Source organism: Euphorbia lathyris, chromosome 8 (genome assembly GCF_963576675.1).
Source record: "Euphorbia lathyris chromosome 8, ddEupLath1.1, whole genome shotgun sequence".
NCBI lineage: Eukaryota > Viridiplantae > Streptophyta > Magnoliopsida > Malpighiales > Euphorbiaceae > Euphorbia > Euphorbia lathyris.
In genome coordinates, this window is record NC_088917.1 from 26,391,471 (window position 1) to 26,410,410 (window position 18,940).

At 36.8% G+C, this 18,940-nt stretch overlaps 3 protein-coding genes across 5 annotated transcripts; all 3 read right to left on the reverse strand.

The window, feature by feature from the left end:
- Positions 1 to 1,124: 1,124 nt before the first annotated feature.
- Positions 1,125 to 1,649, reverse strand: LOC136202560 (PRA1 family protein F3-like). The gene has a single exon (XM_065993256.1). It carries the CDS (start codon positions 1,647 to 1,649, stop codon positions 1,125 to 1,127), a length of 525 nt encoding a protein of 174 aa, XP_065849328.1.
- Positions 1,650 to 8,407: 6,758 nt separating this feature from the next.
- Positions 8,408 to 12,969, reverse strand: LOC136203774 (uncharacterized protein At4g29660). Of its 2 annotated transcripts, XM_065995001.1 has the most exons (4): positions 12,832 to 12,969; positions 12,286 to 12,366; positions 10,980 to 11,187; positions 8,408 to 8,700 (listed from the first exon to the last, which is right to left on the reverse strand). In XM_065995001.1, exons 3-4 carry the CDS (start codon positions 11,160 to 11,162, stop codon positions 8,593 to 8,595), a joined length of 291 nt encoding a protein of 96 aa, XP_065851073.1. In that variant the 5' UTR covers positions 11,163 to 11,187; positions 12,286 to 12,366; positions 12,832 to 12,969; the 3' UTR covers positions 8,408 to 8,592. The 2 variants fall into 2 exon arrangements, with proteins under 2 accessions (XP_065851073.1, XP_065851074.1); XM_065995002.1 differs by lacking the exon at positions 12,286 to 12,366 and having other exon boundaries at positions 12,832 to 12,960.
- Positions 12,970 to 14,071: 1,102 nt separating this feature from the next.
- On the reverse strand, positions 14,072 to 18,651 carry LOC136202599 (thioredoxin-like 2, chloroplastic). Of its 2 annotated transcripts, XM_065993323.1 has the most exons (5): positions 18,395 to 18,651; positions 18,068 to 18,298; positions 16,727 to 16,909; positions 14,614 to 14,778; positions 14,072 to 14,447 (listed from the first exon to the last, which is right to left on the reverse strand). In XM_065993323.1, the coding sequence occupies exons 2-5, from the start codon at positions 18,296 to 18,298 to the stop codon at positions 14,307 to 14,309; spliced, it is 720 nt and encodes a 239-aa protein (XP_065849395.1). In that variant the 5' UTR covers positions 18,395 to 18,651; the 3' UTR covers positions 14,072 to 14,306. The 2 variants fall into 2 exon arrangements, with proteins under 2 accessions (XP_065849395.1, XP_065849394.1); XM_065993322.1 differs by having other exon boundaries at positions 18,068 to 18,650.
- Positions 18,652 to 18,940: the final 289 nt, after the last annotated feature.

An 18,940-nucleotide genomic window follows, 5' to 3' on the forward strand; every position in this document is an offset into this window, starting at 1 on the left:
AATGTTCAAATTGGTCCAATTTATTAATATTAGATCTTTAATTGCATAATTTAGAGATATTTTTATACCTCATTCCTGTAATATAAGAATCAAGTATGGATAAAATGTTTCAATCAGTATCAAATTCAGATCAATTAAAAAACATTATTCATTTCACTTATATCTGAAATTATATTTTTTACAATTGAAAATGAGATTTTTATCATTTGTTTATAGATAAATCAAACATTAAAGATAAAAATATAAATTTGAAAATGAATAAAGTTCTATATTACACGAGGTTTATGTTCAAACCTTAGCTAGTCATTAAAGGTAGGGGTGTCAAAATCGATCATGACCCATCAAAATATTCATATAACCCATAAGAAACAGATTGGCTAATGGGTTAATTGTGTCGGCCTGTTTAGTCTATTTAAATTTAAAACGGGGAAAACCCTGAAAAATAGGAAAATGAAAATCCAGAAAAATTGAAACTGGAAAATAAATGAAAAAATGAAAAAAATCAGGAAACTTAAAAAAAGATATCGAAAGATAAAAAATGAGAAAAAAAAATACTACAAAAATCAAGAAAAATGAACATACGAAAGAAAAAAGGAGAAACAGAAAAAAAAAACAAGAAACGAAAAAACCCAAAAAAAATAGAATAAAGGAATCGGGAAATATAAAAAAAATGAAAGAAACGAAAAACTTGACAAAAAAAACCGAGAAAAGCGTTTTTATCGATTTTTCCCTAATATTCGCCTCTTTGCATATAATTTTTTTATCTATATTTTACTCATTTAATTAATTCAATTAAACAAGTCAACCCGTGTTAATTCGTTTAATAAATAACGTATATCATACCAACCCATTTAGTAAATGAGTTGTTCCGGTATGGATCCAACCGATTATGATCCAGTAATTTGTTGTTGACACTTTTAATCAAAGGCTCAATATGATCAAAATTAAGAGACGAGAGGCTTAACGTATTAAAATGAAAGAAAAAATAACTTCATCCACCGAAATCAAAATAATCAACAAAACTAACAATTTAAGAAAAAAAAAATCTACAAAATAAAATGATGGATGATTTAGGATACAGAAAAAGAAGAAGAAGCTGGATTTTTAAGAGGAAGTTTAAGCGATTAAAACCCCTGCTCCTCATCTCCTCCTCCCCCCATATACATCAAATCATCTACCTTCCTAAATCCTCCATGAACACAAACTACCCCAACCCCTAAAACCAGTGCAGACACAATATTATTAGTTACATCCGTAAAAAAAAGAAGAACAACAGTTACACCCAACAAAACTCCCATTACCATTTTATCATCCATCAAAACCCCAAACATGATCAACGGATCATCCCGGAGAAAATAGAGGAACAACCAGGCAGACATCATGAGTATGAACACGATGAGCGAAATCGGATGCCATAACAAGCTCAGGAACAGAATTGATAGTATGATTATGATGTAGTTGTATCTGAAGTATGAAATGTTTGTTCTGATTCTGTCAAGAGATTCGTCGAAATCGGCAGGGATGTTGCAGGAGGAGATGTTCATGAGCTCCTTCCATGGTCTTCTTGTTCCCAGGCTTGATTCTAGTTTTTCTTTTGGATTTGATATTGTTGTGTGGGGTTCTGAGGGGATTGTTCCATATGTTGTCATTGTGGAATCATGTAGAGAGAGAGAGAGAGAGAGAGAGAGATCAGATTAGATAGAGAGAGAGAATGGGGTTTGGAGAAATGGGAACGAAAAGGGAGGAGAAATTTGTGGAGATTGATGGTTTTTATATGGTTAGGAGGGAAGAATGTAAGGTGTGTAGACGGTTATTAGATTCATAATTTAAAGGATGAAGTTGAAATTTGCCTATATACCCTAAGGTAAAAAAAAAGTGGGCGACTATATACCGCACTAAAATTCCGGTTCACCGCCCTGTATTGACCTTTTTACCCTTCTCATTATTTCAAATATAAGTTTTGAAAATTCCAAATCCTCTCAACTTATTTTTCATTCTAAAAAAAACCGACCAAAAACGAGATGGCACGAAGAGGAGGCATCGGCAAAGGATACATGGGTATTACGGTAAGTATTTCCATAAAAAAAATTATCAAAATCGTGAGTAATCGGACCGAAATTCGGGATTAAAATCCCAGAATTTGGCCTAGGCGGGCGACACGCTCCATCTCCACCTACGGTGGAACGCATGAACTATGCGTTCCACCGTAGGTGGAGATGGAGCGTGTCGAGCGATCCACCCTATGGTGGATCGCACGGCGCACGCGCTCCACCGTAAGGTGAAACGCGCGGCGCATGCGCTCCACCATGGGGTGGGTCGCTCGTCGTACGCGTTCCACTTAAGGTGGAACGCGTACAACGCATGCGCTCTACCTTATGGTGGAGCGCATGCGCCACCCGTTTGGCCTAAGGGCCAAACGTTTACGGCGCACTGGTCGGCCCTAAGGCCGACTGGTGCGCCGCACCCGTTTGGACCATAGGGTAAACCACCCGCCCAGGCCAAAAAGGGGCAAATTTTGAATTTTTTTTTTAAAAAAATTGCACGGACCGGGCGTAGGCAGACCCGAACGTATAGAAAAAAAAATTATGTTAAATTGAATATACCTTATAAATAAATAATATTACAGGATCAGGAGGGAGCTGACCCTAGACGCACGTCTTCACGTCCTGTTACTGCATCTGCTCGGCGGGACCGGAAGGAGCAGCAGCGGTTCATGGCGGACGCCCGGAGGGCACATGCTGCACAGGCGGAGCGTGCTGAGGGACGGGATGAGGCGGCTGATATAGATATGGACGGGGATGCTTCTATGCATCGTCCTAGTGCTGATACTATCCCCATAGATCATGGCGTTGTGACGAGGGGTCGAGACGGACGATTTTCTTCTACCGCAGCATCTTCTTCTGGTAAGAGAAATTAAAAAATGTGTTTATTTGTATTTGTGTTAATCGTGATTATTGAAAAATATACTAAAAAATTAATGTAAACCGTTTGCTGTAATTTCAGGTAGCAGCAAGCGATCGAGGAGTGTAGAGGATGACTGGGTTGTGAAGGACCCCGTCCCCGGGGGTCCATTTGATGGTGCTGTGATCCCGAGCTTTTTGGGACATATTGCATGTGCTATATGGACCGGTCAGGATAGGGGCGTCCTTAGGTGTCATACCAGATCAGGGTATTGCACGAAGCTGAGATTATGGTACAGTGGTTCTTCCCGGACGATTCAGTCGCATATCGAGTCATCTGGCTTGTTCCATTTACCTGGTATTATGCACAGTCACATAGATGCTGCTCTGATCACGGCATTTGTAGAGCGGTGGCAGCCAGACACGTCATCATTTCACATGCCATTTGGCGAGATGACCATTTTGATGCATGATGTGTGGGAGATATTGCGCATCCCCGTAGATGGTGCCATGGTGACTGCTGATGCGATTGTTGATGAGCTTAAGGAGTGCGTGATGGATTTGTTTGGGGTGACTCGGGTTCAGTTAGATGCCCGTCATTATGCTTCTGGTGGTATACGAGCCGCTTCCGTCATGGAGCACTGTAGAGGTGATCGGATTTCTGAGACCCAGGCTATAGCTTGGACGTGGCTGATGCTCGGTTCCACCTTGTTCGTAGACAAGAGTGGTGACCGCATCCGACCTTCTTGTCTGTTAGAGGTGCAGGACTCGGCGACTGGAGCCGTTGGACTTTCTTGGGGATCAGCTGCACTAGCATATCTATACCGTCATCTTGGTATTGCTACTAGAGGAGATTGTGGGCAGATGATGGGTTGTATGACATTGCTCCAGTCCTGGATTTACGAGTATTTTCCTTGCTTCAGGCCACATCGAGAGGCAGTTACAGTTGACCCGGATCTTCCTAGGGCTTCGTTGTGGCCATCTATATCGATGGAGAAGAGCGATGAGCGGCTGAGAGCATTTCGTGCCCGGCTTGATGTGTTGACAGCAGATGAGGTATACTTGCTTTATAATTATAAATACTGTTCAATTAAAACAAATTTGTGTATTACTTGTATGTGTTAATGTAATTTTATACATCTGTAGGTCATGTGGATGCCGTATGGCCCTGATGCCATTACTGAGACCCCGAGGACTCTATATTCTGGATGGATACGGTATCGGGATGTGATCGAGCCGTACATGCCGGGGCGATGCCTTCGACAGCTTGGACATGTGCAGACCATTCCTAGACCGATATTGCAGCCTTCTAAGGCTGTTCGCCCGTGGACCAGTTTGAAGTATCGTGTAGAGGTGCCAGCTGTGATGGTGCAGGGTATTTGGGACTCTTTTCCCCAGTCGTCCGTCGTTATACTGTCTGTATTCACTCCAGCACATACTCCATCAGATTGTGAGGATCAGTACATGCATTCTAATATTGTTCTCCATTTGCCATTCTTGAATTTAGAGGCAAGACCTTTATCTCCAATGATTCTATACACACGATCTTCCACATCCTTATTTATATGCCAAGTGCATAGCAAGTGCGCTGCTTGTGGAAAAACTTCTTGTATCGGCTTTAATAACCCAAGCTCCCTGTCACTAACAACAACGGTCGGGTTAAGATCATCCCCAAGCAAAATCTTCAGCCTTTGCAAAATCCAACGATAGCTCCCTTCGGTCTCGTCTTTAACAATAACATACGCTATCTTGAAGTTATTATTGCATGGCGTCATCCCAACAATCTCAACAAACGGCATTTTGTACTTGTTTGTTTTGTACGTTGAATCAATGCCGATGTACCAGTGGTAAGTCCTGAACATATCAACTGACTCTGGATGTGCCATGAACACATGCGTTATCACACCTGAATCAGCCTGTGTGTAATTGACATATTTGTTCTCCACAGCAATATGGTAGAATTGACTAGCCAGGTCTCTACCTTCAAACGCGTCCCTCCTCATTTTGTCCCTGTAATTATATATGTGTTTAATTACTGAGTTGTCCTCTGGGTGTTTTTCTTTAACTGCTGCTAAAATAGCACAAGGCTTTGCTTGAGCTGAAGACATATCACGCACAATTTGTTTAGATGCGATACTGAGTCCGCTCATTTGCCGACTTCCCTCTGGATACATACGCATTGTATGGTTATGCATTCCAGTTAACCCAGCCTTAGCCTTTATCCCCCATCCCGAAAGGTCTGCATGTTGATAGGCTTTAATCTGAAATTTACAGCGGCACGCTTTAGTTTTACTTTTCCTAATTGCAGGATCTTCATCATTTTTCACAACACCTCTATATCGTTCACCCCGTGAACAGCGCAACAACTTCTGTTTTCCCCCATTTTTGTGCGAAGATATTACAAGCTCAAACCCATTCTGAATAGCTATCTTTTTTACCCAATCAATAGCATCCTGACTGCAGGGGAAAACGGTATCCGTTATAAAACGCGAACTATAATCAATGTTATCGGGGTTCCAATCTTCTATCGGTACCTGAATATACGAAAAATTTACATTAAAATTACAAAAAAAATACTTCGGGGCTATTTCTCCCGTTCGAAATTAATTCGGGGCAATTTCTGCCCATTTTTGCCTGAACGGGCAGGCTACCCGTTCCACCATAGGTGGAAACGGGCAGCGCGTACTGCCCGTTCCATAGGTGAAACGGGTGGCGCGTACCACCCGTTCCATGGGTGGAGCGGGTGGCGATTACCACCCGTTCCTTAGGCCGAACGGGTAGTTCATCCGTTCGGCCTAAGGAACGGGTGGTATTCGCCACCCGCCCAGGCAAAAATCGAATAAAAAAAAATAAAAAAATGCTAAATAACGTTTTTAATTCTCGTAATATTACCTCGTGTTCGAACTCATTGTCTTCGGGAATGTTTTGATCCATTTTTTTCAAATCCGGGATTTGTGCTCGGGAGAGAAAACTAGAGAGAGTTTTGAAGGTTTTAGGGGGAAAAAAAGTGGCAAGGGTAAAATGGTCAAAACAGTGCGGTGAAACGGAAATTAAGGGCGGTATTTAGCAATACCCTAAAAAAATTGGTAAGCTTAATACATCATTTATCTCCTGAATTTATCTAAAAAGCTTGATTGGCCTTCTGAACTTTTAAAGTGTCCTGATAGCTCCCTCAACTTGCATAAAATATTCAGTTAGCCCCCCTAAACTTGCACAAAATGTAATCACTTGATCACTCGGTTGCAAAAAAGAAAAATAATAAGTTAAATGCGGAAGATATATTGCACGAGTCTTAAAAAAAGTAAAAACGACCAAAATCGGGGTATACAGTTCTAATATTAGAGAAGACAAGTTTTATAGTTGAGCAAGTAATAACTTCATTTTTTTATTTTTGAATTATGTAATAACATTTTAAGATGCGTGGAATACATGGTTCGTGTTTAATTTACTTTTTTTTACGACCGGATGATTAATTGATTACATTTTATGCAAATTCAGAGGGCTAATTGAAAATTTTATATAAGTTGAGGGGTCTATCAGAATATTTTAAAAGTTCATGACTAATTAAATTTTTTCAACAAATTCAGGAAGCAAATGATTTATTAAGCCAAAATAACTTTGGAGCAATTATGAGCCATGTATCAATATAAGGATACATGGGACAATTTCGGATCTAGATATCATAAGCTATAAAATGGAACTATTACTTGCACCTAGATCAAACCCTCTAATGATCTTCTAATTTAATACATCAATTTACAAATTAAAGTTATAAGGTTATAATCAAGTCAGACGAGCTTTGTCAAACTCATGCTCGGCAGAAAATAGGCAAGCTCGAACTTCGATCTTAACATTTTGTTCGATCTCAGTTTATTGGATCGTGTGCAGCTCGTGAATTCTGTTCATAAATTTTACCTGTAAACAGCTCATTAATTATGTTTATAAGCTATGTAATTTTAAAGCCTATAAAAATTGGTTTAATACCTTCTTAGTCCCCCAAGTTATCTCAATACTGCAACTGACTCCCGAACTTAGACTTGTAGCAACTAATCTCCTCAACTTGCTTATTTGGAACAAATAACCCTTCAAATAGGTTAATATTTGTGATTTCGGAAGTTTTTTTAGGGTAAATAATTTATTAGTCCCCTAGTTTTTAACTAACATACTATTTAGTCCTCTAGTTTTTAACTAACACACTATTTAGTTCTCCTATTTTGAAAAACACATTTTAATGTCCCTATTTTTTGCCAATATTAACCTTGTGGTCCTTTTATCTATTTTTTTTTTAGATTTTTAGCCGAATATATTTTAGCTTTTAGGACAACCACAGTACAATACAAGTTGACAATGTTACTTTGTTATTTTATATATATATATGTGTTTATGCTAAAATATAATGATTACAAGTCTAAAAAAAACTAAACAAAAGGACCAAAGGGTTAATATTGGCAAAAGCTAGGGACTTTATAATGTGTTTTTCAAAATATGAGGACTAAACAATGTGTTAAGTAAAAACTAGGGGACTAATAAATTATTTACCCATTCGTTTACCATTTAGTTAATGTTTTGAAAATCTTTTATTTCTAATTTAATATTATGTTGAATGTTTTTTTTTTTTTGGTTTAGAGGTTATTTGTTCTAAGTAAACAACTTGAGGAGTTATTTGTTCCAATTGAGCAACTTGAGGTATTATTTGTTCCAAATAAACAAGTTGAGAATGTTAGTTGTCATAAGTCTAAGTTCGGGGGTCGCACTATTAGAACAACTTGGGGGTTGGAAAGGTATTAAGCCTACAAAAATTTCACACAAAACTATGCAAATTTACATTTCTTTTTTCATAAAATTACTGTTATTATAAAAAAAAATCGAACCGAACTTGCTCACGAGGTTGCTCATAACTTGTTCACAAACTTAAAATTGAATCTGCTCACGAGCGTCGAATCGAGTTTCACCTTACTCATGCTTGACTCGTTTGCAAATTGAGCCTCAAAATTATACTCAAGCTCAACTTGATTATAAATCAAACCAAATACTATCGATTTTCTATCGAGCCAAATGTCAAACTGCTCGAGCAGTTCAACTTATTTACAACCCTATACACATTGAGCTCTTGATTCCTTGAAAAATTAGTTGTAAAAATTATATTCAATTGAAATTGTGATGCTCGTTTCACCAGCAGTTAAATTACAGCTTGAAAATTCCTTTTTATGTCTATTGTGACTATAAGAAAGAAATTTGTAATAAGCTACTTTCGATATGTTAAAAGTGGAATTTCAAATGCAGATGAAATGTTTTAATAAAATTAACTTTTGAGGTAATGAAGAACTTAACAAGTAGAATTATAATTTAACCAAAAATTCAATATGTCAAATAAATGAAACATATAAAAACTGAAAAATCAAGGTCCTCAAAATGATGCCTTTTTTCCACTTTGGTGTGAACAATGTTGTTTATTAGTTATACAAATAATTATATTTAATATGCCTAAATGGAAAGCGCAAATCTCATAGGTTATAATAATGTATTGGCAATTGATATATAATATAGTTGATGGACACACCAGGATATCATAATTCCAAGTCAAAAAGGATCTAAACAAGCTTTACAGAAAGCATCAAATTGGGTTTAAGGTTAAGGTGAAGCAAATAGGAAATAGGTGTTTGCTAAAATCTAACCTCTGGGATTTACATTTTCACTTACTGATTGGAACTTCTCCCCTATACACTTTCCAAGGACCACCGTAGAATTTAGGGTTCATGAGGGGCACTTCTTCACCAGGGTGATCTTCCCAGTACTTCTCCTGCTCAATAATATAACCACATTTCTTTCATTAGATACTACATTCAAACAAGGGATGTCAGACGAATTTTAACGCCTTTAGACCACGGAAACCTACAACTTTGGGTATAATACATTATTGATATAATAAAATCATTTAGCAGAAATGCTAATTTGTAGATCGCTCAGAACAGAAACAATGTGGATAGATGACAGAGAGCTGATGTGCATTAAGACTTGTATATGAGCAAATCAACAAGACATATCCCCCCGCGTTCCTTGGAGTACCAGGATATGATATCACAGGGTCGATCCCAAACCCCGGCTATAGGGTTGTAGCCGAGCCGAGCCGAGCTTTGGCCTGCTCATGAGAAAATTGACAAGCTCAAGCTCAAAATCTTGTTCGTGAGCTGCTCGTTAATTTTGTTCATGAACTTCACCCGTGGACAACTTATTAATTATGTTCATTTGAAATTTTTTTAACACCAAACTACATAGTTTTGGAACCTACAAGACTAAAGTTTACACAAAAGTAGATTGTTTTACCTTTGCCCCTTTATAGAAATATTATTATTAAGAAAAATAATCGAACCAAGCTTGCTCCCAAGCGTGTTCATGAACATTATAATCGATCTTGTTCATGGGCTTGTTCATGAACCTATATCGCAAGCTTTCGAGCCGATTTTCTCTGTGCTCAAGCTCGGTTAGTTATAAATCGAGCTGAACACGGTCAAATTTTGTCGAGCCGAACACCTAGCCGCTCATGAGCAGCTCAGCTCATTTACAGCCCTACCCGGCTAGGACGTACAGAGAAACAAAATTCGTAAAGTAAATTTGATGAGCCAGCAGAATCCAGTTTAAAGATTGGGAAAGTGCATCCTCAAGCCCCTGATCCTTTTTGTTTATTATTTTTGTTGGTTATCCCTTGATCTCTCAATTTGAGATATTGAACTCTCGGTCAATTCTAAACACAATACACTTAGATATGAAAATCAAACTAGATTTGGAAACAAGTGACTAATGAATCTGAAATTTTTATACTTCCAAAACTGCAATTTTCAAATGCAGACGAAATAAGTAATGCACTCTTAACCAACTTTAATGCTCAAAGCTAACTTTTCAAGTAATCTGAGGGTTAATGTGGGCGATTATAATTGGCCGAGGATTCTCTGTGTCAAATAGAAATATCACGAGCATAAAAGGGCTGCCCGGTGCACTACGCGTTCCCCACTGATCGAGGGTCCGGGGAGGGGTCCCATCACAAGGGTGTACTGGGGGCAAGCCTTCCCCTACCAATTTATTTGGCAAGAGGCCGCTCCTAAGACTCGAACCCGTAACCTCTTGGTCACACGACAACAACGTTTACCGTTGCGCCAAGGCTCACGAGCATAAAAAAAAGGGCGGCCCGGTCGCATTACGCGTCCCCGCTGAGCGAGGGTCCGGGGAGGGGTCCCACCACAAGGGTGTATTGGGGGCAAGCCTTCCCTTGCCAATTTAATTGGCAAGAGGCCGCTCCTAAGACTCGAACCCGTGACCTCTGGTCACACGACAACAACGTTTTTACCGTTGCGCCAAGGCTCGCCCTCTGCCAAGGCTCACGAGCATAATCAACAAAAATCAAAAAGATCAAGGGCCACAAAATGATTTATCCCTTAAACGTTTGGTGAAGGTTTACAAATCAACCAAGTAAGAAAATATGACACAACAGTCAATTTAGAATTATCCAAATAAATTCCCTATCGGCACCGGAGATAATTTAAAAGTAAAAAAGAACTGGAATTATAAGTATTCAAAGTTTGTTCTCTTTCTCAAAACCCAAGTCAAATTCTTTGAAAGCAGGGGCATTACTAAGAGTATGTTTCTCATAGACAAGCTCAAACATATTGATCTTCTATCTTGATCAGTTGATCTATAACATCCATAGAATTTCCTATAAACAACAACATTAAAGATTGCAATTTAAAACAAAGTCATTTCATTGCTACATTACATCATCATGGCCATTGCCCCATGTGTATGATGTTAGTTATTTATTGGAATTAGGCAATTTACAGGATCAACATAAAAAGAAAAGGCTACCCTAATAGATTTATCTCATGTCTATCAGTTTCACGAGTTACAAATGAATTAGCTCAATCCTTTTCTACCATTGTAACCCTAAAGAACACTTGAAATATAATAACCAAGTATTTGAATGTGGCTACAGCCCGAACCAATACATACAAAGCAATCAGTAACAATATTAACTTTCCAACAGCAGAAGTGAGAGGAAAAGAATTTAGCAAAGTTGTCAAGTTTTACCTTGTAAAGTTGCTCAGTGATGGCAGCAGCAATGACTGCAGTGTAGAAACCAGCAATATAAATTGTGACTAGAGGAGTAAAAGTTTTTGGTCTCCTGAATGGCTCTATCATATCCCAGAGAAGTGTTCTCTCCCACTTGGTGTACTTATAGTCTGCATATTTCCTCCACAGGTAGCTCGACATTTCCACTCTCTCCACACACTTCTCACTATTTATACATGGGATTTGGGAAAGTTAGAGGAAGAAATAAAATAAATATAAGCTCTCTTAACCTGGGATTTGTTAAATAAATAGTAAATCCATCTGTTAGACAAGATGAGAATTTCATACCACATCAAGTATGGAAACTATAGATATCAAAATTCAACAACATCAACATATCAAAATTCCACCTTTTAATTGCCATGTTTATGTTGCACATGCTTTCGTAATACCTTAAAGCATCACATTGCAATTGATCCAACCAAATGATTTCCATGATAAAACAAAGCTAAATTAAAATGTCATATCTGTTGAAAAATATCGTAAAGCTTGCATGAAATGCAATGCATTAAATACCAAACCCCGTCTCATGATTATAGATGATAGTTTGGTTCTAACAACTAAAAGTTCAGAATAGAAAGGAACATATATAATCTATTCAAAATAAGCGCCATCATTTCTAGAATCGAGATCATTGATTCAGCAAATGCACTTGGCTATATGAGCATGCACAACACCATAAGACAAAAGAAATGAGATGCCACAACCTAAACAAAGAAGGCCTAGTTTCATTAATTAACACCGAACCAAATTACCACAAACTCAAAATTGTACACCAATTCAGGGAATCTGAAAGTACAGATGAATAATCTAAAAGCAAGGCAATAATGACGCTGGGGACGGAGCTGCAACAATTAGGGAATGCCCTACCTTGTAACTCCCAAAAGGAGATGAATTTCCTCAAGAAAGATACGACATACTTAGCTATAGACTGCATATTTTGGTCATGACATACGAGTTATGAGGCATAACATGAAGGGCTGTTTACTAAAAAAGCACAATTGGACTAAATATCTACTATATAAAAAACATCACAAAACTAGCATTTTGAAAGTTCAAAATTACAAAATAGCATTTTACCCTCATAGAAACAACCAATGGTGGAACCAAGATCCCGAAAGACCCGGGGCTCAAGTATTTAGTAACAAAATTTTCATAACGTCAAATATGTGTGTAATTTTATTTAAATATTTTATTTTCATCAGCTTGTTCACCTAATGCCAAAAGCTAGTGATCATATGGAGAAGAATGGTTAAAAACTAACCATTAGAGAATATGAAATAGGTGCCTGTAACATTAGGAATGTTGAGTTTTTGGTCACCTTCAATGAACAACAGCAAATTCACTACAAACGACATAGCAGTTAATTAGAGTTGTAAAATAATCAAACTTTGAAGGCTGAAGTGGAATTGATTTAAAATTGAAGAATATATACTTATATTTACAAATTGGAAAAGGACCGAAAAAAGGCTTAAAGACAGTGCAGAAAGTGAAAAGAAAACGAAATAAAATAAGCAGCCCGCCATATCCCATCTTCTTCTTCTCATGCTTGCTAAAGCTTTTAGGGAGCAAAGTAATCCAATGAAAAATTACACAACTTCAGTATGACAGAGCTCCAGAAATCCCAAATCCTAAATTAAATTATACTTATCAACTCATACATAAAATTGTGTTTCCATCCAGACTCCAGTATGCCCTTTTCATAATTTCCAGAGATTGTTCATATTTCACAGGGATGAGGGATAACTATTCTAGGGATTTAAAAGACAAATCGAAAGACAAATAAACTAAAGTAAACTAATCTGTATACCTCCAAGCCGCAGAAGCACTCAATCAAATTGGACGAAGAACTGCGGTAACCGGTGGAGGCTGGGTCAAGTCCTGGTCTGGCCGTGGTGGTCGATTGAGGCTGTTGCAAGAAGGTTTGGGTTTCTTTTTGAGAAAATGGGGTAGGAATAAAACAGTGAAAGGGCCGGCCCTGGGCCTTGAATCAAGGGGCGAAGGCCCAGGTCCCCTCATCTTAGGGGGCCCAAAAAAAAGATATTACGTATATATGAGTCAATAATTAAAAACGGAATGCCAAGTTCGTAAACTAAGAAAGAAACGAAGAGAGAAAGAAAAAGAATAAAAAATTTCTAAGTTGTTATATATATGAAGATCATTTTGGAAAAGTCACAAATAAATAATTGGTCTAAATATGTAAATGGATATTCCATTGACCTAATTTTGTTATTTTTCCGATTTTTTAAGATATATGTTACAAATATACATGTTTCTCTGAATTAATTATTTTATATTATTATTTTTAGATAATATAATACATATTTTAATTGAAATTATATAACAATTTCTTTATTAACAAATACAAAAATACAAATCCGATTAATTTCCAATTAATCCCCGGTTAATTCTTTAGGACTCTGTCTGCCCAACTAACGTCTAACATTTTTTACGACCTTGATTATAAATATACATGTTTTTATATATTAAATCATTTTATATAAGTATTTTAAATAATATAATACATATTTTAATTACATGCCTACAATAAATTGTTTATTCAAACAAATATAAAAATATAAATCCGACTAATTTTCAAGAATCTTATCCGTCCGATTAGTGTTTGCAATTTTTTACATATCAACTACTTCGAATAGCAAAACTATGCATCCTCTAAAGTATAACAACTAAGGAAACAATCTGTTACAGTTATTATCACTCCACTAATTCGAGAACAAATCATGCAAACTCTCATAGACGGCCAGATGGAAAGTTTGAGCGAAAAATGGCTCTAAAAATGGCTATGATCCGCACATCAAAAATGGACAGAAATGACTATGAACATAAATGACCGAACTTATTAGTAAAGTATATTTTCAAATTTTAATATATGCAGATACGTTTTACAACTTTGAAATACAAAAATAAAACTTGAATCAAAACATACAACATCTACATAGTAAACAGAGAATATCTATATGCTATCAGACCATGTTGTTACAATAACGAATGAAACATTTAGAGCCATCGAAGATACTGGAACGATGGAGTAACAGTAACCATAGTAATTGTGCTTAATTTCATTTCTGCAGAGGTTTTTACATTACAAGCTTAGCTTAGCGTGCACATCAACAATTAAGAAATTCTGCTATCTCGACTCGACAGATTAAAAAAACATATACAAACACAACAGCAAAATGCTCTTCCTGAAGGTATACTAATAAAGCAACATAAATAATAGAACACATTATATAGACAAATGATTTAAGCTAAAGATTCTCATGTTTATGTTGATGCTGATCCTGCCGACTTATCTACGGCAGCAGTCAGAGATTCAAGAGTAAGTTCTCCACTTCCCTTTGGTGGACCATTGCTGTATTGAATATCTTTGCTGTGCAATGCAATTGCATCTTTTATTTTTTGAAACTGCAGGTGGTTTAAAGAAACACACAATATGAGTAACACCGCCAATCGAAGATGATTCTCAAGACTAAATGCATGCCTCGCATAATCTAGATGCATTACAAAAGTCTCCATTTAATGAAATATTTCAGTTCTGTAGATTAAATGAGCCAAGAGAAAATTTGCCAACCTTAGCAAGTGAACATGAAAAGGATTCCAATTGTCCATGTGCGCCCCGATAGAAATGGAAGTAAGGAAGTACTTTAACATTCAAACTTTTGCACATAGGCTTGTTCTCATCAAAATTCACTTTCAAGAACAAAATATCTGGATGGTCTTCAGCTGTCCTGCAGAGCTGGAGAATCCATCTTAAGATATATCAGCAAAGTTCACCAGGAAACCTTTCCAAAAAGGGCACAACATCATAATAACTATACATATTTATATAACAAGACCAATAAAAAGTATCCTGAATCCATTCATTAGTTCATTCTATCTTGAACTAACAAATAATTTATTCCATAATATATTATGAAGGAAAGAAATTGTCAATGCAATACAAGTGGTGACATGGTAGTTCATGATATTAGTTCCAATCACTTTTTCGACAAACAGATATCACAGAAAAAGACATTTGGTGCCTTGAATCCGTTTACAATGAAGGACTTTTCCTTTACTAACATGTTTAAGTCCGTTAATGGCCACCAACTGTCTCCAATCAAATCCAATTATGGCAAAGATTTTGCCATTTCGGGGACCTATGTTGACAGAGATTGTGATAAGGAGCCTCCAATCCTATCACGGGGATCAACCGCAGTTCCGACCCATGTTTAAGGAACACATTTCCTGCACTTTGGTGATGATAGCGCTGGTCTGGGGAGGGGCTTTGAATTCCTCTAGAGAGAATTTCAAAACAGCAGTAAATGGAGCTTCTTTGGAAGAGAGGGGGAGCTTTCAATTGGAGGTGACCGTTACCTTGAAGGAGACCTTTCCTCCACCACCACCACCGCGGCTGCCATTACCTCCGGCTTCCTTTTTCAATTCCGAATGCGTGATTGATTTTTCTTCCTAGCATGAACTACCCAAATCTTGGGCCCTTTGGGACAATTTATCAATTGGAAGCCCCTTGTCACAATCTCAATCATATCTCTTCTATAAATTGGTCATTACTCTTGCCATTTGTTGCGCCTAAAAGAGAGTTGAGAGAATTTGATTTGGAGGGCTTTTGGTTAATTCCTAAAATGATAATATGAGATTGTGAGACATCCAGGTGTGATCGGGTTCAAAGTACTAAGTCTATGGGTTTTGAGGGTTCCTTTCCTTTACACAGTTGTACCATCTTCCCATTATTAGTGAAGGTTCACATTTGTTCCTTTCCATGGGTAGGCAAAATTACACGAACCATGTACTTGAGCATTCTATTTTCTCCTCCAATCCCCATCTACTTTAGTTTACAAATTTTGTCATTAAATTTTAAATTCAATCAACTAGATCCTTATTATAACCTTACAAAAAAAAAAAGAATACTGCAACTGGTCTTTGTCATCACACGAGAAATGTTTCAGTACATCCTGCAACTAATTCCAGATAATCGATACTGATGACAGGCACACCAATTTTTCTTGTTAGCTTGGTTACTCAGAAGGGACACATCCACATATGCATCTTGCCTATAAGTATTAATTGGATTATTAACAACCTCGTGATCTGTATTACGTCCATCATCAGCTTACAGTGTGATAAAATTGTAGATTAATTGTCTCCTCAGGTGTACTTCAATGTAACACTAGACTCCACAGGTTACAAAGTTAGAGTGAAAAAGTCGTGCCCTCATTATTGGCCAGATAAAGTACAATTGACTGCTAAAGAGCATAAATTAGCACAAGTGACTACTGACAGCAAACCATAGGGTTGTAATTTTACGAATTTAAGATTACCTAAATTACAAGCAGGATAATTAGATTTTGGCCTGCAACAAGGAATTCTCAAATCAAATGAACTCTAAAAGCTGGTAGGCACAAAGATAAGAGTTACTGAAATTTACCACTCAGATGCCCTTGACAAAATAATCAGCAGCCAGTGAAAATCCAGAAGCAAATTCCAATTCATTTATAACGAATCACAAAGTTGAAAAATATTTAAAGAACATGGCTGCTTATTAAAAAGAATTATATATATATATATATATATATACATATATATTTTATTTTGCCTATATTGACACAGACAAATAGAATAATCAGTGAAGTGAACAATTCTAGGGGGAAAAAAGAATGAAATGTCAAGCAACAAAAAGGGATTACCTTGGGAAACAAAGCTCGACAAGATGCACACCAAGTTCCATAAAATTCAACAATGACTAATTTATTTTCAGCTTGACTTAATGCACCCAAAAATTCTTGCGTAGAATGAATATCAACCATATTAGGTCCTGCATTCTTTTCCCACCATTTTGGCTGGTCAGTTTCAGCAACAGTAGCATGAACCTGCATTCAATATTGAAGCAAAACAATTATAAGCATTGGCCCACAGGGAAATTAACTAGAACAAACTCCCTATGACACAAAAAAAAATAATATGAAAAACTATCTTCCGAGTCTTCTTGTAGTTGTCATTGATGAGTTTCACCGAAAAAAACGACTATTCAACAGCTTCTTCATAAACAATTAGAAAGATCAATCTCCATCAAAGGAAATTCATAATTCCGTAGAGAATATCTTCATATTGGAATAACCATTATCCGCTATTTGCAAAAATAGAAATTGCATTCTTTCAATGTAGATACGTAGCAACATATAACTAAAATTTTAACATGTCCTGCAATAAGCATAAGTAGATCCATTTCCTGAAAATTTTGCTTGCACAATGTAATGAACAAGGATAAAGAACTTCATAGAGATGCTGGAAAACAAGACCCAGCACAAAAATGCCACACGCAATTTAAGAACTACTGGTACAAATTTAGACTGCGGATAAAAGTAAATGCAAGTCATGAGTTGGCAATAAACAATAATAACCAACCAAAAGAATATGCAGGAAGGATATATTCATACACGTGTCTTATTCTTTTGAAGGATGTTTGTCAGAATATAATAGCAGAAAACATAAAAAGTACAGATTTTGCAGAAAAGGTAAGCAGATGCCATAAAAATCAAACTCAGTCGAAGTTTTAGCAAAAGGATGGAGGCAAAGTAGACATAGATTTTGAGCATCAGGTTTCAATGTTGAAAAATTATACTACAGCGATAACAAAGTTGCACACATGAACACAGTCTAAATGCAAATAACAAAGCATTCACATGATTTCAAATGATTTTTCAAAAGGAACATTCTAAAAAGAGGGAAAGATTTAAAATATGGACAGCTTAAACCACCCAAAAACTTTTTCCAGACTGACTGGATGGACCTAGAAAATATAAAAACCAAATATGAATGAACATATTGTTTAATCAGTGTAAAGCAGGGTAAACTGACGCAATGCCATGATATGATACTATTGAGAAAACAATTGAGTACTTAGAAACCCTATTCTGTAACATTTAACAAACTCTCAGCTCGAAACACAAAACAAAACAGTTCCAAAATTGGGTATAACAACAGAATTAAGGGTAATCAAGAGACAAAACGCTCAATTGAATGGTTACCTTGAAAGAAAGCAATTGCTTTCTGGGTGTGGGAGAGAAGCAAGGTACAGCAGCAGAACCAGAAGAAGAATAAATTACAGGGTAAACCCTCTTATCTGAATTCAAATAATTACTATTCTGATTGAGTGGTAGAGAGGGGTGAAGAGAATTGCAATTGGAGGCAAAAGTATTGAGCAAAGAAGAAGAGAAACGAAGAGAGTGAAACACTGGTAATCGAACAACATCTGCCATCTGTAGATTGATTGGATGAAAAAGAGAAGAGAAAAACAAAAACAAAAAATCAAATTGGGAATATCTTGAAGTGTAGAGTAGAAGAGATGAAATTACATGAGGTCAAAAGCAGAAAAGACCAAGAAGAGAAGGCATGGGGTAGGAGAGGAGAGGGAGGCGAGAAGAAGTTGCTGAGAAGGGGGCTGGCTTTGGGTTGTCGTCTCGTCTCGTCTCGTCTGCGTTTGCAGAGTTTGTGTGAACCAGATCGAACGAAGAAGATTACATCCACATATGCAATTTGATTTTCTCGTTCCGGCAGCTAGTAGTTTCTTCTAGTTTCGTTTTCTCTTTAATTGCGGTTGGCCAGTAACCGACCCAAAATTAGTGTCTTGTTTGCCTAAGCATTTAATGAAACTTCTTGGTGGACTAATCCCTTCATTAACATATACTACTCTCTCCATTATAACTCCATTATAAGTGATTCTAACAATTGAGTTCTTAAAAATAGAAGTCTTTCTAGCATTTTAAGAACTTTTAGTATAGTTTTCGGATTTAAGTATTAAATTTTTTGTCTTAGTCAATATGTTTTTCAAAATTACAAGACTTATCCATCAAACTATTACATGAGAGATAATTTTTTAAGTTAATCAATATAGATCCATT